A 24,197-nucleotide genomic window follows, 5' to 3' on the forward strand; every position below is an offset into this window, starting at 1 on the left:
GAGGGAGGTCTGGGTTTCCCTGGGTAGACTTTGACCCCACCTCGGATAAACGGAAGAAGATGGATGTTCTCCCGCACATTGCAGAAATGAAATTAAATTGCAAAAATGAGGAGAAAATAGAGCCAAATAGTAATGTAAAGGTTTTAAAAGTTGATAATAGCTAAAAAAACCCAAAAAAAACAACTATATATACCCTTACAAAATATTTAAAAATATACAGTATATGAAAGTGTCCTCCCACGTCCTTTGAATTTTCAGTGCGAGTCACTCGATGGACGTGTGCGGCCTCCCAGCAGCAGGGGGCGCTACCCGCGTGTAACCTCCCAGCAACACCCGGTTGGGAGAACGAGCTTTGTTTTGAAAAGGCACCCACTACTCAGATGTTAAACACGGGATGGCTAACCAGACAAACCTCGATGGTTCTTCCAGGACGGAGAGAAAAGCATTAGAAAAAGCCAAGATACTCCAACGAGAACGTGAGAGGGAAGTCATTCGGCTGGTAAGCTCAAATAAAAAAAGGACACCAGCGGCAAGGAAAAGAAAGTGTAGCTAATGTTAATTTATGGTGTTCATGGTCATGTACGCTTTCAGGTAGGACGGATTCTGAAGAAAGCAGAAGCTGAGAGATCGGAGGAGGAAGCCTCGGTGCTTCTTCTGCACAGAGACACTGTGGACGAGTTCTGGAAAAGACAAACACGCAGAAATGAACTCAAGAGAAAGCAGGAAGAGGTCAGTCTTGCTAACCTGTTAGCTCATCTCCGCGGCACAACGAACAAACTGCGTTTCCCACCGCTTCAACACTAAATGCTTTTTTTATATTCTGTATAACCTTTTTATGTTTTAGAAGGTGTTTCTTACATTTCATTGTTTCTGTGTTTCGTTTCCCTGCATTTTACTTATTTTGATATACGGTCCATTGTTTTCAACTGTGGTTGTTGTTAAAGGGTTATATAAAGTTGGCAACGTGATTTCTTTGTTGCACAAATAATGATAGGAGACGATGGGAAGTCGATGGGAGTATTTCTTTTAGCGTTTTTGTGGACTTTTGTGTTATGTTATATACACATAAAAGTAATTACATAAAAGAAATGATATCAAATATGAAATGATTAATAATATATGTAAATTATATAAACATCATAATACAAACATCTAATTATTAGAATAATTTACCTTAAAGCTATGCAAGGCCTCGGGCAGTTGGATTGCAGAACAAATCATGTGTTCCGTCCCCAAAACCACCTCAGGAAAGCAGAATAAAACATCTTTGGTCATGACGGGGACAACAGTTTGGCCCGTGATGGAATTTCAAAGCCACCATCTGCGTCTTTTGTTGCAATTGGCAACTTAATTGCACTGTTGGCTCAACTTTTTCTGCCTGTTCATGCTTTGATCGATTGATGGCAGCACCCTAGTGGACTAGATGTTTTTGGTGTGAATCACAAAATGGGGGGAACAAAGGCGCTTGGCGGAGGTCTACGCTCTTTGAGTGCTTCTCTAGTTTTCTCACGAAGAGCATAAAATAAGGAGTAACTTGCTAATTGTTTGCACTTGCAGGTGTTTGACGATGCAGAGGAGCTGAAGAGGAAGGTGAGGCAGCTGGCGATGGCGGTCCAGCAAGCCAAACACTTGGTGGTTTACACAGGCGCTGGAATCAGTACGGTGAGCCAGACACACTCTGATGGTTCCTTTTTAGCGAGCTAACAGTGTCTTTTTTTATTTTAGGCCGCTTCCATCCCCGACTACAGAGGTCCCAATGGTGTTTGGACACAGCTGCAGAAGGGCCGTGCGATCAGGTGAGGTCAGGTGGTGCAAGACCCTTGCTCCCTCATGTATGAAGCAGGCGCACCTCCCTACCTGACTACTCCGTTTTACAGGGGTAAATCTCCCCCGTTGAGTGATAAGAACCTCTAAGTCAGGGTCGAGGGGAACTCACCCAGGTATTCACAGCCGTAGTTGTGCAGAGGCGACCCCGCTGCATCCGAACCACTCATGGCCAGAGTACCCGCTTTTGGCTATACGTGACACCGGACCCTCTTCTTTACGACTGCTTCCCCTCTAATGCTTTGTTGCTATTGGAAAGGACCTGGGATAATTGACTTATCTATTATAATGTAGAATAATACCCGAACAACCTCAAAGGAATTAGAGTAGAAAAGTTCATCGTCACTTGACTTGTGGCTCTTTTCCGTGCAGCTCTTCAGACCTGAGTAAAGCAGAGCCCACGCTGACACACATGTGCATCAGGAAGCTTTATAAGGACATGCTGGTTTGTTGGCCCTACGTTTACTGTAACATTCATACAATATATGCTGTACATGTTTACATGTAATATGCTGTGTGTGTTTGGAAAGGTGAGGCATGTTGTGTCTCAGAACTGTGATGGCCTCCATCTACGTAGCGGTCTTCCCAGACACGCCCTGTCTGAGCTTCATGGAAACATGTTCATTGAGGTGACACACACACACACACACACACACTACTGAAGCTGGTTTCATTACTGAAGTACAATCTACCGACGTGTCTCCGTCCTCCAGGTGTGTACATCCTGTTCTCCGGTCAGGGAGTACGTGCGTTTGTTTGACGTGACGGAGCGAACATCGCTGCACCGCCACGGCACGGGACGCAGGTGCTCGCACTGCGGCAACGAGCTCAGGGACACCATCGTGCACTTTGGGGAGCGAGGAACCCTGGAGCAACCTTTGAACTGGAAGGGAGCCACGGAGGCGGCCAAGATGGCCGACGTGATCCTTTGCTTAGGGTCGAGTTTGAAGGTAGGGTCCTTCAACTATTCACGTCCAATCCTGATCCAGATACCTGAATTTGGACAAAAGGGAGAAAAATGGATCACAAAGAATATCAGCAAACGTAGCTGTCTCGCACACGAGCGCTCAGCCTGATGCGTTCACGGCTTCACAGAGAGTCGGACAACACAGAACTCTTTAACATTGGGTCGCTATATTATTATTGTTGATTTTAAAACTCCTTTCTACAGGAAAGTGTGATTTTATTTTTAAAATGTATTTATTTATACATATTTCTTGAGCCACCCAGATGTTTTGTGTAGTGTTAAGAGTTTGTTTGTTTTGTGTGACCATGAAGGCATCGAGCAGTGTGCTTGTGTTTGTGTGGAAGACAGCTGCAGTGATTGTGTGGCTATGTTTGCTGATATTCTTCTAGCCACGTCTGGTGATCTCCTGTGGCTATGTTTGCTGATATTCTTCTAGCTATGTCTGCTGATACTCGTTTGGATATGTTTGCTGATTTTGGTCTACCTAAGTTTGTGATGCTCTTGGCTACATTTGCCGATATTCTTGTAGCTACATTGGCTGATACTCTTTTGGATATGTTTGCTGATATTCTTCTAGCTACATTTGCTTTTTTTTTTCTTTTTTTTAGCTGCGTTTGCTGATACTCTTTTGGATATGTTTGCTGATATTCTTCTAGCTATGTCTGCTGATACTCGTTTAAATATGTTTGCTGATTTTGGTCTACCTAGGTTTGTGATGATCTTGGCTACATTTGCCGATATTTTAGTAGCTACATTGGCTGATACTCTTTTGGATATGTTTGCTGATATTCTTCTAGCTACATTTTGTTTTTTTCTTTTTTTTTTTTGCTGCATTTGCTGATACTCTTTTGGATATGTTTGCTGATATTCTTCTAGCTATGTTGGCTGGCTGATACTCTTTTGCCTAGTTTGATATTATTCTGCCGACGTTAGCTGATAATCATCTATCTATGTATGCTGATGCTTTTTTGTCTGTGTTAGCTGATATTGTAGATACATTGGCTGATACTCTTTTGGCTATGTTTGCTGATGTCCTTGTAGCTACATTTGCTGATATTCTTCGAGCTAGTTTGATGGCAGCATCAAAGCATGGGCGTGGCTCACGGATCGGAAATCTCCTCAGGTGGAAGCTGCAAGTTCCAATACATCGATACCAATACTGTATCGCATCGGCCGTATCCTAGTAGCAACATGTCTATTACAATATGCTACCTTGAGAGCTAAGCAAGGGCAAGAAATGCTAACTACTCCTTCCATGATGTAATTTCTCATACACGTGTGTGTGTGTTTCCTTGTCACGCAAATGGAGAAATGAAAATATATCATCCATATTTCCTTCATGGCCCCAAGCAGCGTAACAACACGGTTCAACCCGCTTCAGTCGGTTTATGTTGACATGTGTTGTAGTATTGTTAACTAATGGTTACCACTAAGCGGCAGCATTAAAACATGCACACAGTGACTTCCTGTTCACTGCAAAATAAAAGCATCGCAGCATTAACCTGGATTCTACCATAGCAACTAACAAAATACACACATCTATTATGTTTTTCGTATCACAGAAAATGTTATTTGATATATTTGTATATAACAATTACATTAAAATAGTAATATTACACACTTATGGTGAATTATGTATTTTCTGGCTGTTTATCTCTGCAGGTGCTGAAGAAATACGCCTGTTTGTGGTGCATGAACCGACCAGCAAAGAATAGACCCCAACTGTACATTATTAACCTCCAGGTGTGTGTTTTTTTAAATTTATTGAGATATTTTTTTGCAGTTATTGTGTGACAGTTTAATGTCATCGATGTTGAAGTGTGCTTGTGATCGTCTCACTCAGTGGACGCCAAAAGACGACCTGGCTGTGCTGAAAATCAACGCAAAGTGCGACGATGTCATGCGTCTCCTCATGAAGGAGCTTCGTCTCCAGGTTCCCGTTTACAACAGGTGCGTCTGAGGGAGAACACTAGCGTGTAAGCTCTCGAGCTGAAGATGGATGCCGTGAGATAATATATCATAGGTCTCGGCAAACGCACGAGAAAACACGTTGTGGAAAAAAAAATGTGAAAAGGCAAATGTCTTCGGTGAGATGAAGTGCGGGTTGTCTCTTCAGGACAGAGGACCCAATCTTCAGTCTCGCCACGCCTCTCACGCCTGAGGATGAGCACAGCCACACCCGTGCACTCATCGCCGCCCACGCGGGCGAACCCGACAGGCCGGCAGGAAGCCAGGAAGTGCAGGGGGGCTGGTTTGGAAGAGGCTACGGCAAAGGAAGGAAGAAGAAGAAGAAAGCCGCCTAGAGGTGAATTAAGGACGTTACGATGACGAATCGGACAAGCTGAGGTGCTTCATTGATGTCATGCATAGTAATGTGATGTAACGTAGCACAATGACTTATTTATGGAACAAACGCATGCAGCAGGTACTTGGTTTACATACGCCCATCACGGGCTCACTTCTTTTTACGCTTTTCCAAACGATAGCGTGTGTTTAGAATATTGGCGGACATGTGTCACCTTGACCAGACACTTCTTGGTAGGAATGAGTGAAGATGTTTATGTTGTATAATCATTCCACCCCCCTGCTTCTGGTGCACTACCCGCTTTGTCCACATGGAAGACAACGGCAACAAACTACACTGGAACCCGCTTATGTTGGCAACCCGTCTGCACGGACAGCCCAATTATGTTGACAACCCATCTACGGCAACCCGTTTGTGTTTACAACCCATCTATGGCAACCCGTTTATGTTGACAACCCATTTACGTTGACAACCCATCTACCACAACCTGGTTATGTTGACAACCCATTTACATTGACAACCCTTCTACCACAACCCGTTTATGTTGACAACCCATTTACGTTGACAACCCATCTACGACAAACAGGTTATGTTGACAACCCATTTACGTTGACAACCCATCTACGACAAACAGGTTATGTTGACAACCCATTTACGTTGACAACCCATCTACCACAACCTGGTTATGTTGACAACCTATTCACGTTGGAAACCCATCTACCACAACCTGGTTATGTTGACAACCCATTTACGTTGACAACCCATCTACGACAAACAAGTTATGTTGACAACCCATTTACGTTGACAACCCATCTACCAAAACCTGGTTATGTTGACAACCTATTCACGTTGGAAACCCATCTACCACAACCTGGTTATGTTGACAACCCATTTACGTTGACCACCCATCTACCACAACCTGGTTATGTTGACAACCCATCTACGTTGACAACATATCTACCACAACCCGTTTATGTTGACAACCCATTTAGGTTGACAACCCATCCATGACAAACCGTTTGTATTGACAACCTATCTACGGTAGCCTGTTTGGCGACAACCCGTTGACAACCCATCTCTGACCATCCCTTTATGTTAACAACCCTATTTTGTTGACAACCCGTCTACCTCGACCACCCGTTTGTCCACAACCCGTCTACTTTGCAAACCTTTCAATGTTGACAACCCGTCTACATCGACAACGCGTCCACATTGAAAACTTGTAAGCCGACAACCCACTTACGATAACCTGTTTAGGGTGACAACCCGTTTACGTCCACAACCTGTCTACGGCGACAACTTGTCTGCATTGAAAACCTGTTTGTGCCGATAACCCGTTTATGTTGACAACCCGTCTACTTCAACAATCTGTCTACATTGAAAACTTGTTTATGTTGACAACCCGCTTATGTCGACAACACATCTACTACAACCCATGTGCTGTATGTCGACAGCCCAGCAATGTTGGCAACCCATGTATGACGTCCTGTTTGTTGACTATTTGTCTTTGTTTATTTTAACAACCCGTCTTCCTCGACCATCCGTTTACATCCACGACCCGTCGACATCAATCACCTGTCTACATTGAAAAACCTGTTTATGTTGACGACCCAGCTACGCCAACCCTTTTATGCTGACAACCCGTTTTTGTTGACAACCCGTCTACCTCGAACACCTGTTTATGTCCACAACCCGTCTACATTGCAAACCTGTCAATGTTGACAACCCGTCTACCTCGACCACCCGTGTTACGTCCACAACCCATTTACGACCTGTTTATGTCGACACACAGTTTATGTGGCCCACCCATTTAAGTTGACCAACTCATCAAGGCCTGGTCCTCCCTGTTCTTATTATTCCTAAAAAGTGCCCGCTTAGGTCGACATATGCGGTGGATCGCTTTTGTCAACATAAAATGTGAGCGCCAAAGAGTCCCTTTCTATGGAAAAATAGGTCGGTTTATGTCAACATGTTGTCGTCATTGTAACTTCATCATCCTATCTAATTACACACGCACACACACTGACTTCCTGTTCAGTGCAAAATGAGCTTCAAGGTAAAAGCATGGCGGTATCAACCTGAATTGCACGTTTTTCAGCAAAGAAAATGCTAACATTTATTTATTTTGTTTTTTTTAGAAGAAAGCGTTGCGCATGTACAAAAACGTTATTGTCATTGTGGTCAAGATGTGCAAGGAAATGAGTTAGATAAGAGCATAAAATATCATGAAAAAGCAAGAATCTCAATAAAAATATGCACAAATGGACGAACACCATGTCAACAAGCTTGTTTTTATTATGACTATTATTCTCTGCATGTCTCTGTACAAAGTCAAGTAACGTGCGAGCAACGGTTGGCGTCGGTTACGTCAACAACAGTTTATTCCCACGTCAGCCAGCCAGCCAGTCTGAGGGGTGTCGACATAAACGGGTTCCACTGGAATTGGCAGCTCAGTGTTGCCGCTGGCTCTTGATTTGCAATAGACCTTTTTTGTTTGTCATGCAAATGATGGTGTAATTGCCAACTTGCGCAGCATTGCTAACATGCTAACATAAGCATAGTAGCATGCCATTTTCATAGGTAGACACATATATAAACACTTAGCATTATTATGCTAGGTGTTACCATGTCAGCATTGACATTGTCACTACTTTATATTTCCTCAGCTCTCAGACCAACACTCTGCTGTCAGTATAAGAACGACTATTTGTTTACATTTGATTTCTACATGAAGTTTCATTGCAGAGTTTGAATTTTTCTTTTGTTTGCATTTGTTCTTGCTGACAGAATGTTTGCAGTTTACTGATGTGGTGTTAAAGAACTTTTAGTCTCAGGAAGGTGGCAACATTGTGCACATTTGTCAAAGGTTACAAGGGGCCAAAGTAACCACACACAGCGATTGTTGAGCACCATTGCTAAAATTGTGAGCAATAAAGACAGAATAGAAAGTGCTTTTTGTGGAGACAATAATGTACGGATCATGTACTTGAGATACTGTACATTATCTAGCCCCAAATGGTCAGTATACATCCTAATATACATGTAACCTTTTTTTGTCCTCTGGAAGGGACACATTTTTTACTTTTGATAATGTTCAGTATTTTTACAATAAATACAGTAAATAAGTACATAACTCTGAAGACACTGACAACAGCACATTTTCGATTGACTTCTACTCCGATTTCATTTCAATAAGAAAAGTGTGGCATGAAATTTACTTGAATTTTGTTAAGTCAAGTAATGGTTTTTGATGTCAGTATACAATACATTTTAAAAATGGAGTATAAAAACGTGGATTTTTTTTCCCCAGCAAAAAGTGAAAACATTTTTTCTAGACAAAAAAGTTTTTTTTTTTTTGACTTACGATGTTACTTTCATAATATTACGTCTTAATTCTCCTAAACCTACGACTTTATTTTTGTGAATTTACAACTTTATTCTCGTACATTTTCGACTTTGTTTTTGTAAAGTTTCGACTTTGTTCTTGTAAAGTTTTTTGTGTACGACTTTATTCTAGTAAATGTACGACTTTATTCTAATAAATGTACGACTTTATTCTAATAAATGTACGATTTGATTCCCGGAAAAGCATGACTTTATTCTGGGAAATGTACGACGTTATTCTCCTAAATGTACGAGTCTATTCTGATAAATGTACGATTTTATTCCCATAATATTACTATTTTTTTTTCGTAAATTTACAACTTTATTCTCATAAGACTTTATTCTCATAAATGTACGACTTTAATCTCCTAAATGTACGATTTGATTCCCGTAAATGTTCGACTTTATTCTCCTAAATGTACGACTTTATTCTCCTAAATGTACGATTTGATTCCCGGAAATGTACGACTTTATTCTCTTAAATGTACGAGTCTATTCTGATAAATGTACGATTTTATTCCCATAATATTACTAATTTTTTTTTCGTAAATTTACAACTTTATTCTTGTAAGACTTTATTCTCATAAATGTACGACTTTAATCTCCTAAATGTACGATTTGATTCCCGTAAATGTACGACTTTATTCTCCTAAATGTATGACTTTATTCTCCTAAATGTACGATTTGATTCCCGTAAATGTATGACTTTATTCCCGTAATATTACTAGTTTTTTCTCATAAATGTACGGCTTTATTCTAAAAAAATTTACGACTTTATTTTCGTAACATTACAAGATTTATTCTCGTAAATGTGCGACTTTATTCTCTCGTAAATGTACAACTTTATTCTCATAATATTATTAGTTTTTTCTCGTAATAAATGTACGACTTTATTGTGAGAAATTTACGACTTTATTTTTGTAACATTACAAGATTTATTCTCGTAAATTCAAGACTTTATTTTTGTAAATGTACGATTTCATTCTCGTAAATGTACGGCTTTATTCTCGTAAATTTATGACTTGATTCCCGTAACTGTATGACTTTATTCTCAGAAATGTATAACTTTATCCTCGGAAAAGTACGACTTTTTTCCCGGAAATGTACGACTTTATTCTCCTAAATGTACGATTTTATTCCCGTAATAGTACTAGTTTTTTCATAAATGTACGACTTTATTCTGAGAAATTTACAACTTTTATTTTTGTAACATTACAAAATTTATTCTCGTAAATGTACGATTTTATTCCCCTAATATTACTAGTTTTTCTCATAAATGTACAACTTTATTCTGAGAAATTTACGACTTTATTTTCCTAAATGTATGACTTTATTCTCGTAAATGTACAACTTTATTCTCCTAAATGTACAATTTTATACTCGTAATATTACTAGGGTTTTTTTTTGCGAGAATAGACATAAATTTACAACTTACGAAAAAGTGGAAGTTTTGATGAGTACAATTTTTTTTTTTCCAGAAAAAAAATGTTCCTCCCCCCCCAGAACACACGTCAAACATTTTTCCCAGAAAATAAATGAGATTTTTTTTTTTAATAACTGAATTTTCCCCCAAGAAACTAAATAGATTTTAAAAAAAATGAGAATTATTTTTAAATTAGTCGAATTTTTTTGGGGGGTAGAAAAAAAGTTCTATGCCGCTTCTCCTCATTAGGGTTGCGGGTTTTTTTTCCCCAGAAAATAAAGACTTTTTAATGATATATATATTTTTTTTAAATAGGTGGACCTTTTTTCCCCCCAGAAAATGTGTAGAATTTTATTCCAGATAAAAATGTCTTTCCTCCCCCCAGAAAAGAAGTCCAACATTTTTTCCCAGAAAATAAAAGGATTTTTTTTTAAATAACTGAATTTTTCCCCCCAGAAAATAAATGGATGTGAAAAATGAGAATGAGAATCGATTTTTTTTTTAATAACTCAAAAAAGTGGATTCCCCACCCCCCGAAAATAAATTGAATTTTTTTTGTGCAATTTTTAAAATAAATTTATTTTTTTTAATTTTTTTTCCCAAAAACAAATTAAAAAATTTTCCCAAAAAATCAATGTAATTTTTTAATGACCTTTTTTTTTTTTATACGTGGATTTTTTTGAGAAAGTGTTTTTTCCCCAGAAAACGAGTACAAAATTTTTTTTACCCACAGAAAACAAGGATAATTTTCCCACACAGAAAATAAGAGGCAAATATTCCGTAAAATATGTGGAAAATTTTCCCCAAAATAAAGGAAAATGTGTTCAAAAATAAGGGAATTACTTCCTGCCACCCACCTTTTCTGAAAGTAAAATGTGGGGAAATTGCGGTGATCAGATGTGTCTCAGCAGATTTTTACTGCATTTCTATTGGCTGCTTTAATCACGTGGCAGATCAGGCGTACTTGGAGGCGGTGGCGGGTCGAGTGACGTCTCTGTCGTAGTCCGACGGTGCAGAGGACGCAGTGTGGGTAATCACCGTTGAAACCGGATTAAGTGCCCTTGTAACGCACATTACAGCTCATTTGTTTGTGTGAAAATACGGTAACCATGATCAAAAATGGCCACCACGCCGCGGACGAGCAGCTGGGCGGAGGCGACCGGAAGAAGAGTCCGGCTAGTTCGCATTGCAGCCCCGAGAAAAGGAAGCGTGTTGTCCGGTTGTGGTGCGACGGCTGGTATGTACCGTATGCGTTCTATGTTTTTAATTCATGTTAATTAAACACGCATTGCTGGGTTGTTAGGACACATCGGGCTATTTAGTACATACATCAGCAACTCATGTTTGGCTAACATGCTAACGCTAACTGCTTGGCTATGTTGGCAATGACTACTACTGGTAGTAGTATTACGTAAAGTAACTCATCTCATCGTGACCGTATTGATTACTATTGTTAAAGCTTGACGTGTCTTTAAAACGTGTTATTGTTTAAAAAAAAATCCTATTACATTGTGTCGCATTACGCAACACTGGTATTCAGTTTCAGTACATGGCTGAGTGCCGGAAGGCAATTTAATAACATATTTACAATCTCTATCATTAAAATACTACAGTTCCTCCAAACTTTATGACCAACTTTTTGTAAAAAAGTTTGGACACCCCTGGTTTGGACAGAGATATATTTTCACATGAATGCTGATATTTATTATATACGTATTATAATTGTGGCTCAGAGCTATACAGTACATGACTAATAACTGTCGGTGTTTGTAATGGAGATATCATATATAAAGATATATAACATTTATTACCGACACAATCTGTGCTCTAAGCTTTGATAGGAAAGATTCAAACTGACTGACAAGACCTTTTAATCATATATTTTTATATGAAAAGCAAACTGCACTTTTACACCAAAACCAGTGGTCCTAAATACGATTATTAGTATTTGGGCCACATTGAGGAAAAATAAATCATCTGAGATTTTGAGAATAAAGTTGTAAATTTATCGTTAAAAACTCATAATATTACGAGAACAAAACTGGTAACTTTATTTATTCTAAAAAATTTACAACTTTATTCTCGTTAATTTGCAACTTTATTTTTGTAATATTATGTATACGATTTTTTTTCTCGGAAATGTGCAACGTTATTCTCATAAATTTCCGCCACGGTGTAATGTAATATGGTTCTTGTAATATTACGACTTTATTCTCGAAAACTTACAACTTTACTTTCGTAATATTGCGACTTTATTCTTGTAAACGTATGACTTTACTTTCGTAATATTACAACTTTATTCTCCTAAACATACGACTTTATTTTTGTAAAATTTGTGTGTCACACAATGTGAGTGTGAATGTTTGTTTGTCTATATGTGCCCTGCCGTGTGTACCCCGCCTCCCGCCCGAGATAGGCTCCAGTGTACCCCCACGACCCTAATGAGGGGAAGCGGCATAGAAAATGGATGGATGGATTCCCGTAAATTTTGAACATTATTTTCCTAAATTTTTTACTTTATTCTCTTAATACTAAATGTATGACGTTATTCTCCTAATATTCTGAGTTTTTTCTTGTATATTTACGACTTCATTCTTGTAAAAGTACGACTTTATTTTCATAAATTTTCGACTTTATTCTCGTAATATTCTGTCTCGTAATATTCTGACTTTTTTTCTTGTAAATTTACGACTTCCGAAATCTCAAGAGTTAATTTTTTTTCTCAATGTGGCCCTAACACTTAACATCGTACCAAAACATTAGAAAGCATAAGCTTTTTTGAAACATATCCCTAGGTTACAAACGTAAGAACGTTTTCTTGGAGTTTAGTCCCTGAAGGGTTGAAAGCAGAGAGCAAAGTACAAACAAACTTTACTGCATTGCCAATGGATGTCTTTTACCGTGAACCTTTGACATTCATACTTGTGATATCATGTTAATATAATATGATGATGATCTTGTGCTTTATGCCCATATTTTAGCAAAGCAAATAGAGACTGTGCTGTTGGGCAATATCATGCAAACAATCATGCAAAAAATGAACAGAAATGTATTATTAAAAAGTATAGCAAGTGGTTATTTAAAATTGCAAAGTAGTTGAAACGGCATCAGCAACGTTTACTGTCTGTCAAACGATAAATGCGGCTCAGTATGAATCCACAGTGATGGGGTTGTGTGTTACTCTTTTTGTAGTTATGACATGGTACACTATGGCCACTCCAATCAGTTGCGGCAAGCAAAAGGCATGGGGGATTACCTCATTGTTGGAGTACATACAGATGGTAAGATGGCATTTAAATACACATTTCATCAATAAAGTTGATTTTTTTTTTAAACATTTCAAGCTATTGAATCACATCATGAGAAATGACTTCAGTCACTGGAAAGCGACGTCACATGAATTCTTTGTTGAACACAAATACCAGCTGCGGTACTTAGACGTCATTTGCAAGATGCGTTACAATGTTGGACTTGGAAAATCCCTGGAAGAACTCATGAAGGGCCCCGAATAAACGGAGGTAAAGCAGAAATGTGGCTTTCTGAATTAATTTATATATTTCAGTGTACAGCGGCCCCTCGTTTATCGCAGTCAGTTGGTTCTAGACTCGACAGCGATAAGTGAATTTCTGCGAAGTAGCATTCAGTAGTAATACATTTAATGTTTTCGTATTTATGGCGTAGAAAACCGTTCTTTATGGTCCTTTTTAAATACAGTTTTTAACATTATTAGAGCCCTCTAGCCATGTTATAACACCCCTATATCAGTTTTACACCCCTAACTATCCAATATAGTAGATATACTCAGAGGAAATGAGATAACAGTGACGCACACATTTGCATTTCCTTGTTTTTTCTCTGGACAGCGTACTTCCTGCGGTGGCTATTGTCTTATCAATGTATTGTAATGGCTGTTTTAAATGTATTACCCAATATAGTAGACATAAGAGTAAATAAGCCATGTAAGACATTAATAAAACTCCTGTTTTTGTGTGTCACATTAAATGTGTTCCCTAGGGGGACCTTAGTGGCGAGTGGACAGATCTGTGGAGGACGTCGGAGGTTCAGAGCAGTAGCCCATGTTTTTATTATTATGAATATGTCACTGTTGTGCCTATTGTGAGAGAATTTTAAACTTTGCAATAAATGCCTTTTTTGGTGATTACGTCTGGCCTTACCAAACACTGACACCTAGTGGCCAATGTAGAATACTACATTCACAATTACAATGCTGCTTCTGACTTGTAAGTTAGTTCATTTAGCTATTTTTATGCTTGGAAATGCTTCATTTAGACAAAGAATAAGTACAATTTGCTTAAATATGCTTTTTTAACATTCTTTTACTGTTAATAGGTTTACCATGAAATAGTAGTCATTTATTAATAAAATCCTTTTTTTCAAAAATCGCAATGGAGTGAGGTTGTGACGTTATAACCAGGATATAGAGGGGGACGACTGTTTAGCATTGACACCAAACACCTAGAATGAAAAGCAGTCTTTTGTTCTGTTTTGTTGGGGGAAAAAAGGGTGGTTTAAATCTCCCTAACATGGAACGCAATCATTGCAGCTCATATGTTTTATATAGACCGAATGATTAATAACACCAATGAAGATCCATGGGTAGGTATTTAAAACTATCAATTACAACCAGTTAGTTTATAGTTTCTAGAAAAAACTATAAACTGTTCAGTCTCATTTCCAGAAGTGACGTCATCGGGGTGACACCTCTCAGCGAAAGCAGAGGAAACAAACGCTTCTCGAGGTAGATGGTGTAAGTGGATACTGTAAGTTTGTTTTCTTTTCCAAACGAGGAAGGTTTAAGACAACAATGGGCAAAGCAAGTGCAGAGAACGAGACACAGATGGACGCCCGCCTCGAGTTCTGTTATGTGCGGTGATGATTTCATTGATGACCGCTATGAAGGAACACCTTTACAAGAAGCATTTGGCTGGAAAGTACGCTATAAACGCATTTTGAAAAAAGGATGCTATTCCACCGGTATACTGGGGAGGGGGAAAGCCAAGAAGAACTATGTGGAAGTTGCCACAAGAGAGAGTAAGTCATGTCTTGTTTACATAATTGCATGTGTTGAAACGTCATACAGAAGAGAGGTGGCGGACCTCATAGCTTGGTGTCATGATAACAATCTCCTTCTCAATACAGATAAGACTAAAGAGATGATCATTGACCCAAGAACAAGGGAAAAGGAGCTGCATAAACCCCTGTTTATTGATGAGACTGAGGTGGAGAGGGTGAAAACCTTCAAGTTCCTTGGCACACACATCAGCGAGGACCTCACCTGGTCTCACAACTCCCAGCAAATTATCAAGGAGTCCTGAGGAGACTGAGGAAATTTGGCATGTCCACCACAATCCTTAGTTGCTTCTACAGATGCACCATCGAAAGTGTCCTTACCGCCTCCATCACTGTTTGGTACGGTAACTGTACAACACGTGATAGGAAGGCACTCCAGCGGGTGATCAAGACCTCACAGAACATTGTTGGGGCAGCCCTCCCCTCACTGCAAGACATTTATAAATCTAGAGTCCTACGAAGAACACACAACCTCATCAAGGACAGCACACATCCACAACACTCATTATTCACACTCCTACCGTCAGGCAGACGCTACAGGAGTTTGAAGTCCAGGACCACAAGGCTGGCAAACAGCTTTTACCCACAGGCCATCAGGCTTCTCAACAAAGCACTCACACACGCCGCACGCAACACACGCACACACTCATAGCACTCATAACACTTTATTTATTTATTTATTTGTATGAATGTGTCTTCTGTTGTTGCTTAATTTATTGGTATCAATGTTTCTGATGTTCTTATTCATTTTCTTCTGTTTTCTTTCTTTTTTTGGGAGAATGAACAGAACAAGAATTTTATTGCATAGCAGAACCACCAGTTTTACTGTGCATATGACAAAACTTTTGAATCTTGAATAATGTCTTCTAAACACTATTCCATAATAGCGACAAGGCTGTAAAGCATTACACATCTTATATAAACATTTTCACAGCCATATGTATGTTTACTGCGGGGGGTGGCTGCAACAGCGACAGAATAGAAAAAAAGACCTCTTTATGCTCATTAAGAAGCAGATTTAAAGCAATAATTGAAGGGTACACTTGCCATTCTGTGTTTTGAAGGCGACCAATCTTCATCTCCATGTCTTGAGGCTTAAGTCCATGTTTTTAAGTCTGCAAGCTCTCCCTTCTTTTCCCCTCAAAAACTATTGACACATGGCTCAAATCTTGGCTATAATCACTGTAAACAGCCTCATTCTCGGCTCCAGCAGTCATCAGTGAAATGATCACTGCAAAGGACAGAGCTTGAGGTGGCCGTCCATCTGCCTCTTGTTCACAGCACTTGCTTCTTCCATTGTTGTCTTAAACCTTGCTTTTTTGGGAAAGACAACAAACGTACAGTATCACTTGGATACTGTAAACATCCAACAGCAACACAAAATTTTGCCAAGACTACTATTTTGATTTAAAAAAAAATACACTGAACCAAGTCGACGAGCTACCTTGTCTGTTTTGCAGAGGGGTGTCACCCCCATGATGTCCCTTCCGGAAATGAGACTGAACAGCGAGCTAGCCCGTCAACTATAAATGTCATTTTTGTGAATTTACCGTTCGCTTTCAAAAATGGAACATTACCTAATGTTGTGGGTGATGTGTGTATCTCTTAAGCATAAGACTGTTATGTGTGTGGGATAGAAAACGGTGTCCTGGTGGTGTTGTTTTGAATAACGAGCTTCCATGCTCTCATCAACAGTGGAAATTTCCAAGCACAAAGGCCCGCCGGTCTTCACTCAGGAAGAACGCTATAAGATGGTGCGGGCCATCAAGTGGGTGGACGAGATCGTGGAAGGAGCGCCATACGTCACCACCCTGGAGACCCTGGACAAGTACAACTGTGACTTCTGCGTGCATGGAGGTACCGTTCTGAGACCTCACACTCACTCTCAAAATCCTCCGCCATGACGTGCACGCTGGAATTTTTTTGTTTGTTTTGAGCAGACGACATCACGCTTACTGTGGATGGCAAGGACACATACGAAGAGGTGAAGCGTGCGGGACGCTATCGGGAATGTAAACGCACTCAGGGAGTATCCACTACAGACCTGGTGGGACGTATGCTGCTCATGACCAAGTCACATCACAGCAACATGGTGAGATGCCATCTGGAAATAGTGCTTGACCCCACTTACAGTAATCATAGGGACTACGTCACAGCAGCTCCAGGAAGACGAGGTTTTGATACAAAGCAGAGTGGGGGATTGCAGTGGTTCATGAAGGGAAGAGACTCTGCGCTTTCTAGTGGTATGCCAGTCTTTACGGTAATCAATGGGACTACGTCCCAGCAGCTCCAGCAAAACATTGATACAAACCAGAGTGGGGGTTTGTAATAGTTTGTGAAGGGAAGAGACTCTGCACTTTCTAGTGATACTAGTCAGTACGGTAATCATAGGGACTACGTTACAGCAGCTCCACAAAGACTTTGATACAAAGCAGAGCGGAGGTTTGCAATGGTTTGTGAAGCGAGGGAGTCTGTGCTTTCTAGTGATATGTTAGTCTTTACGGTAATCATAGGGATGGAGAGGGTCGGAGGAGCAAACTTTCTACCACAAAGTTGTGTGGAAAAGTCATGTTTGATATTTTATTTTATTGGTGTTTTTTTACTCTTTGTTTTTGTGTTTTGCTGTGTTGTTTCTTGATTGCAAAATGTGGAAGTGAACAAGGAGTGACGTTTCATTTTCATATCTTATTTTTGTCTGTGTGTGTGTGTGTGTGTGTGTGTGTGTGTGTACATATTTAAAAGCAAGTAACATGACTTTGCTGCAGCAACCCCTCCTGGCAAAAGATTAAGTGTGATGGCTCTTTTAGGGTTTGACTTCTGCTTTTAAGAAGTACATAATAGCTTTTATTTCTGCAGGATAATCCAGATTACCAGCAGCATACAGATAATTTTGGCAAGGTGAGTGTCACCTTAAGTCCAACTGACCTCTGCAAAATCATTCACTGTGAGATATGACAGTGATGGTCCTGGTCTTGTTGGAAGGGTCCTAAAGGCCACAGTCCATGGACCGGAGTGTCTCAGTTCTTGCAGACATCCCAGAAGATCATCCAGTTCGCCTCAGGAAAAGAGCCTCAGCCTGGAGACACCATCATCTATGTCGCCGGGGCTTTCGACCTCTTCCGTATCCTCAACACTGCAGCACAAAAAAAAGAAAAGGTGTCTTTAGGAAAAAAAGTGTAGCAGCAATCAGTCATGTTATACAGCAACAATAATAATAATAATAATAAAACAATAGTAATAAAACCATAATAACAATACAACAATAATAATAAAATAATACATATAAAAAGATAATACTAAAACTACCATACAAGAAAAGCAACAATAAAAGAAAAGTGTTTTTAGAGGGAAAAAAGCATCTTAAACAGCAACTACAATAATCCTAATAAAATGCCAAAAGATAATATTACTAATATTAACTTACTACCAAATATTAATAAAACAATAATTGCAATATAATAATACAAAAAATAATAATACAAAAATAACAATAATAACATTGAAAAAACAATAGAAGAAATAAGGAAAAGTGTTTTTAGGAAAAAGAGTGGCACAGCAAAATCTAAGATCTAAAATGTTATATGGCGACAATAATAATCATAATAAAACAACATTAATATTAATAAAACATGTTAATCATGATAATGAAATAATTTAAAAACACTATATAATTCTATAATAATAAAATGACATAATGAATTATTCATGGTTTATGATAATAATATAATGAAGTAACAAGCGTCTAATCAGACGTTCCCCTCAAAAGTAGTTGATTTGATTTGGTTGAACCTCTCTTGGCGATAAATAAAGTGTCTGTCTATTGCCTTGACTGGTGACTGCTGGCAGACATTGGTCATGTTGACTTCCTGGCGATGGTCTACAAGTTGGCAGAGAGACCCTACGTCATCGTGGGTCTGCACTTTGACCAGGTATCCACAAAAAACTACTGGACCTCACCTCCTCTTCTCTCTTTGATGGAAATGCGGGTGACGTGAGTTGAAACCTTTGGATGTTTGGGACGTAGACGTTGACTTGATTCTCCTCAGGAGGTCAACCGATACAAGGGGAAGAACTACCCAATCATGAACGTCCATGAGAGGACTTTGAGCGTCCTGGCCTGTCGGGTAATTGCACACACAGTGCCAAGTGTTTTTGGACAGCGTCGTGTCTCACATTGTGTCGACTTCTAACAAAGAGTGTGTTGGAAAGCAACCTATCCAGTGTGTATTTATGACCTTGCTAAGCAATGCTGAGACATTTGTTTGTCGTCTTCCTGTGCACAGTACGTGTCAGAAGTGGTGATCGGTGCGCCCTATGCGGTGACCAAAGACCTCTTGGATCATTTTAAGGTGGGCCGCTTTACTGGCAAAACATCAATTTTTTCAAATATCATTCAAAGCTCTTCAGGTTACGTACAAGTACACTTGATCCTTCAATGCGACACATGGATCATTCTTACCATGTGTGAGTCATTAGGAGCCTATTTTGTTGGTTACCTCAGCAGTTACTGAACTGTAGCTGTGGCGCCCTGGACAATATTGGGGACAAGTATTGTTAAAAGAATTGTTTGTTCCATTTCCTTAGCCCCCCCACATAAGCTTTCATTTACTGTATGTAATATCCCAATAACATATCATCAATGCTTACGAGTTTAAGGACTATTTTGTTGCAGGTGGACGTGGTTTGCCACGGCATGACAAAAGTCTTTCCTGACAAAGATGGCTCGGACCCTTACGCTGTGAGTACACAATCAAAACCGTTGAACTGCTTTGACAGTCCCAAGTTGTCTATGCGATCAGTTCAAGGTAAGAATGTCATAGAGTCAATAGGTTACATCGTTTGTGCACCAAAATCCTGCCAAATGTGCTCTTAGACTAAAGTGTCATGATGCATTGTTGCACATTACAGATTAAGAATAGCAGCGACTAGAATTTGTGGAGATTTGCATCACTTCTCAACAAGTATTACAGTAGTCTATTTTATTATTTCATTTGTTAGTATATGAAATATCAAAGGAGGGCCACTTTGATATTATATATATTTTTAAACTTGTAAAAAGGTTTTTAAAAAAAGTATATTTTTTCATATCCATATTTATATATGATGTGTGGAGCCACTTCTATTGTGTAATAGGAACGTAAAAGTGACTGTAGGAGTGCTTTTCATGTGTAGAGGGCTCTTTTTATGTTAAAAACTGTATTTAGATGGTTATAAGCAGGTTTTTGTATGCTCTAACTACAAAAATATTTAATTTCTTGATATTGAATCCTACTTCAAACCTACATGGCCCTGTATGAAAAAGTGGTTGTCCCCCCCCAGAAAGAAAGTAATTGAGATCAGTTAGTGTGGAAAAGGTTCTAAAGCCATTTCTAAAGCTTTGGGACTCCAGCCAACCACAGTGAGAGCCAATATCCACAAATGGACAAATGGAACAGTGGTGAACCTTCCCAGGAGTGGCCGGCCAACCAAAATGACCCCAAGAGCGCAACCACGACTCATCCAAGAGGTCACAAAAGACCCCACAACAACATCCAAAGAAGTGCAGGCCTCACTTGCCTCAGTTAAGGTCAGTGTTCATGACTCCACCATAAGAAAGACACTGGGCAAAAACGGTTCCAAAACCAAAACCAGTAGTGTAGTGTGATGGTCTTCAGGACCTGGAAGACTTGCTGTGATAAATGGAAGCATGAATTCTGCTGAAGGAGAATGTTGGTGACCTCAAGCTGAAAGCAACTTGGGTTCTGCAGCAGGACAATGATCCAAAATAGGTATGTCCCGATTCACATTTTTTGGCTTCTGATCCGATCTGGGACCAATTGTTTTTTATTTTCATTTTATTTTTTTTTTGTGTCTGTTTTAATAATAATATTGAGCTTTTCTTACAAACATGAATTTGTGGGATTTCAATATGGTTATGAAAATACTGGAGCTCTTCAAAGCATTAAACATAAATCAAGCAAAGTATTGCTGAATTTAGCTTTTTATTCCACAGCATGACCAACAATATTGTTTGGCTTTTGGAACAAACCTCTGAGAGTCGGCTCCCTAATCCAATATAGGATCCATTGAAAGATAATATTGGAAAAAATGGGCACGCAAAATACTTTTAGGGTAGGACTAATCATTTGACATGGTTATCGATCAATTTGCGGTGTGATTAGAATAACATTTTTTGAACAAACTCTCTAAGGGACCTATGAAATTCGTTTTATTTTTTCCCAAATTCCGTTTTCTCTGTTTCAATTTTTTAGAATTCAGTTTTTTTTACGTTTCCACTTACTGTATTTTACCAGCATAGAGTGTGTGCTATTTGGGTTAGTGAATAAAATGCCCAAATCCTTACATTTATTGATGCAATACGTCATTGACCAGTAATTGAAGTGGATGTAGCTTAGCTAGCTTTTCTAATGGGATGTCAGCCCCAGCACATATTGTACAACATCTTCAACAAACTCTAATGCCCATGCTTGAGATTACGGAAAATGGAGTCAGAGATGTCATTCCAATCGCGTTATTAGTTAACTTATTTTAATGACACCCTTATTTTGTTTGCACAATTACAACAATGACAAATGTGACAAAGAGCGCTCTTATTTTGAAAGCTGGAATGCGTTGTGAATGGCAATCGACGGTTGACACGCGCCGGGTGCAAGATAAACGTGCCTCTCGTCTTTTTTCACTCAGAACCTGCACGTCGTCAGTGGGCATTGTGAAATGGTCCTTTCATGAAAGCAGTCAAATATACTCATCCAGCCTGAGTGTCCAACGTCCAACGTGAAACTAACTGCACCACGGACATGTCTGAATGGTGGTGGTGTGTTTTCTTCTTCTTGCGGGTTACGAACGTGACACGGCAACCGGATCGGCCTGATCTCGTGGCGGAAGCCCATACTATCCGAGCTTCACAAATACAGCGGATCAGGACATCCCTAATCCAAAACACACCAGCAAGTCCGCCTCTGAATGGCTGAAGACTTTGGAGTGGCCTAGTCCAAGTCCTGACCTGAATCCTATTGAGATGCTGTGGCATGACCTTCAAAAGGAAAAGCCTCCAATGTGGCTGAATGACAACAATTGTGCAAAATTCCTCCCCAGCGCTGGAAGAGACTCATTGCAAGTTATCACAAACGCTTGATTGCAGTTGTTGCTGCTAAGGGGGCCCAACCACTTATTAGCTTTAGGGGGCAATCACTTTTTCACACAGGGACATGTAGCTTTGCATTTATTTTCTCCCTAAATAATAAAAAGTTTCATTTAAAAAGTGCATTTTGTGTTGAGTTGTGTTGTCATTGACTAATATTTACATTTGTTTGATCTGAAACTTTTAAGTGACAAACATGCAAAAAATTTAAGAAATTGGGAAGGGGGGCAAACACTTTTTCACACCCCTGTACATATTTATTTTTATAAAAAGGCTAAAAAAGACAAAGCTATCAGTTATAAGTGAACATTGCAGCTTTTTCCTCGTAACATTATGCCCATTTTTGCTGTTTTCACGTTTAATTTTATTTCTACAGTATGTCACAGGCCAAAAAAAAAAAAAAGGAGCTGCAAATGCGTCTGTACAGTACTAGGGACACCCCTGCTGTAGGTGCTGAATGGTAGGTGTTCCAGAGTGACCTTGTGTGTGTGTTTGTCTCAGGAGCCCAAGAAGAGAGGCATCTTCAGGAGCATTGACAGCGGAAACAATCTCACGACAGATGACATCGTGCAGAGGATCATTGCTAATAGGTCATCCCATCATTTGCTCACTCTTCTTCATTACCACGTTCATCCTAAACGTCGCCTTTCTGCTCCCCAGGCTGCAGTTTGAAGCCAGGAACCAGAAGAAGGAGGCCAAGGAGATGGCTGTGATCGAGGCTATGAAGAAGCGAGAGGAAGAGAGTGAAGACGCTGACTAAACACACCAGGACTTTCCTGCTTCTCTCCTTCTGGTACAGCTTAAGGTGAGCTGATCCAGGGTGAAGATGCACTCTTTTGGCTGCTTGATGTCCTCCATGCTACTGGGTGGCTTCTCTCTCTGTGCTCCAGACGGGATTAGGCTAGATCCAAGATCTACTTTACAAACATATGTTTTCTTCTTTAAAATGACACAGCACGTCCTCATAGTATCTTTAATTTGACAAAGTAACGTCACTGCTTAGTTCTCTTTGAATGTTACATTTTTACAGTTTATTCCAGGTATTTTATTAGACGTTCATTCATTCATCTTAAAAGAGGACATGATTTTATACATAAAAGTCTTTTAAAGCAGATATTTTTAACTGGATTTCAGCTACCTGACAGGTGTGTGTGTGTGTTTTTGTGTGTATGTAGATTTACAGGAGGTTTTGTCCAAAATACAGTAAAGCCTCATTCCTCAAGCTAGAACAAATGTAAGCTAATTTTAATGTGGTGTATGCAGTTTGACTTTTATTACCAGAAAGTGATTTTCTTCATGTTGGAGACTAACAACGTAAAGCGGGGGTGTCCAACCCTTTCCTAGTGAGAGCACATTGATAAAAATGAACCGATTTGCTGCATTTTGTATATTAAAGAGGCTAAAAGCAATCCAGTGGATGTCAATGATATGCCAAGATATGGTATTAGCTTTATGTTCTAGCGGCAAATTAATGTAATATCTAATCAAATATTTCATATGTAATCAATAAATATGCTAAAAATGGCCCCTGGGGCAACATTTTGGACACCCTGCCTTAAAGGATGGTGTTGGGCAAATAATTTCTTAGCAAGTATGTGCATGTTCCTGTCACTAAATGGAGAATATGAACGTGCAGGACAATGTCATCCGGTAAGAGTTCGCAAGCTTTAATAATAATAATAATTGTAAAATGTAATAAAGTTGCTATGTGGCAAAGAGTCTGGTGTTTTTTTTTAATTCAACTTGAGTGCATTGAGGTTAAGTGTGTAGCCTGATGAGATGTTTGTCGGATCAGATCTTCATGGCTCACTGGCTCCGTGAAATGTGTCGGCTGCGGCCCAGTGCAGGCCGCTGTAGCAAAGTGAAAGCCTCGTCCTCATTACCAGCACAAAGAACTTTTGTCACCAAAAGGGGAAGTCCTGGTGGGAAGAAAGCACACTTCAGTAATAACTGCAATAGAGGAATAGATTTATGTAGCACATTTCAAGGTACCCCAAGTTCTTTACACTCAAGTGTCCTTCACTCTAAAGCTTTAAATGCACGCTTCAAAACATTCCACACA

The 24,197-nt window shown here is 39.5% G+C and overlaps 2 protein-coding genes across 3 annotated transcripts; both read left to right on the forward strand.

Annotated features, from left to right (window-relative positions):
* The first annotated feature begins 288 nt into the window (after nt 1-288).
* On the forward strand, nt 289-9,190 carry sirt7 (sirtuin 7). 2 transcript variants are annotated; one of them, XM_054780395.1, is made up of 10 exons: nt 289-499; nt 592-729; nt 1,558-1,662; nt 1,726-1,796; nt 2,197-2,269; nt 2,355-2,453; nt 2,538-2,774; nt 4,454-4,534; nt 4,611-4,741; nt 4,908-9,190. In XM_054780395.1, exons 1-10 carry the CDS (start codon nt 395-397, stop codon nt 5,092-5,094), a joined length of 1,227 nt encoding a protein of 408 aa, XP_054636370.1. In that variant the 5' UTR covers nt 289-394; the 3' UTR covers nt 5,095-9,190. The 2 variants fall into 2 exon arrangements, with proteins under 2 accessions (XP_054636370.1, XP_054636372.1); XM_054780397.1 differs by having other exon boundaries at nt 290-499; nt 4,635-4,741.
* A 1,660-nt stretch (nt 9,191-10,850) lies between these two features.
* On the forward strand, nt 10,851-23,853 carry pcyt2 (phosphate cytidylyltransferase 2, ethanolamine). Its single transcript, XM_054779973.1, has 12 exons — nt 10,851-11,140; nt 13,096-13,184; nt 16,690-16,851; nt 16,935-17,086; nt 17,851-17,892; nt 17,977-18,115; nt 18,841-18,923; nt 19,041-19,118; nt 19,278-19,343; nt 19,667-19,732; nt 22,637-22,725; nt 22,796-23,853. Exons 1-12 carry the CDS (start codon nt 11,013-11,015, stop codon nt 22,893-22,895), a joined length of 1,194 nt encoding a protein of 397 aa, XP_054635948.1. The 5' UTR covers nt 10,851-11,012; the 3' UTR covers nt 22,896-23,853.
* The last annotated feature ends 344 nt before the right edge of the window (nt 23,854-24,197 follow it).

The sequence above is a fragment of the Dunckerocampus dactyliophorus genome, chromosome 6 (genome assembly GCF_027744805.1).
Source record: "Dunckerocampus dactyliophorus isolate RoL2022-P2 chromosome 6, RoL_Ddac_1.1, whole genome shotgun sequence".
In the NCBI taxonomy this organism is placed as follows: domain Eukaryota; kingdom Metazoa; phylum Chordata; class Actinopteri; order Syngnathiformes; family Syngnathidae; genus Dunckerocampus; species Dunckerocampus dactyliophorus.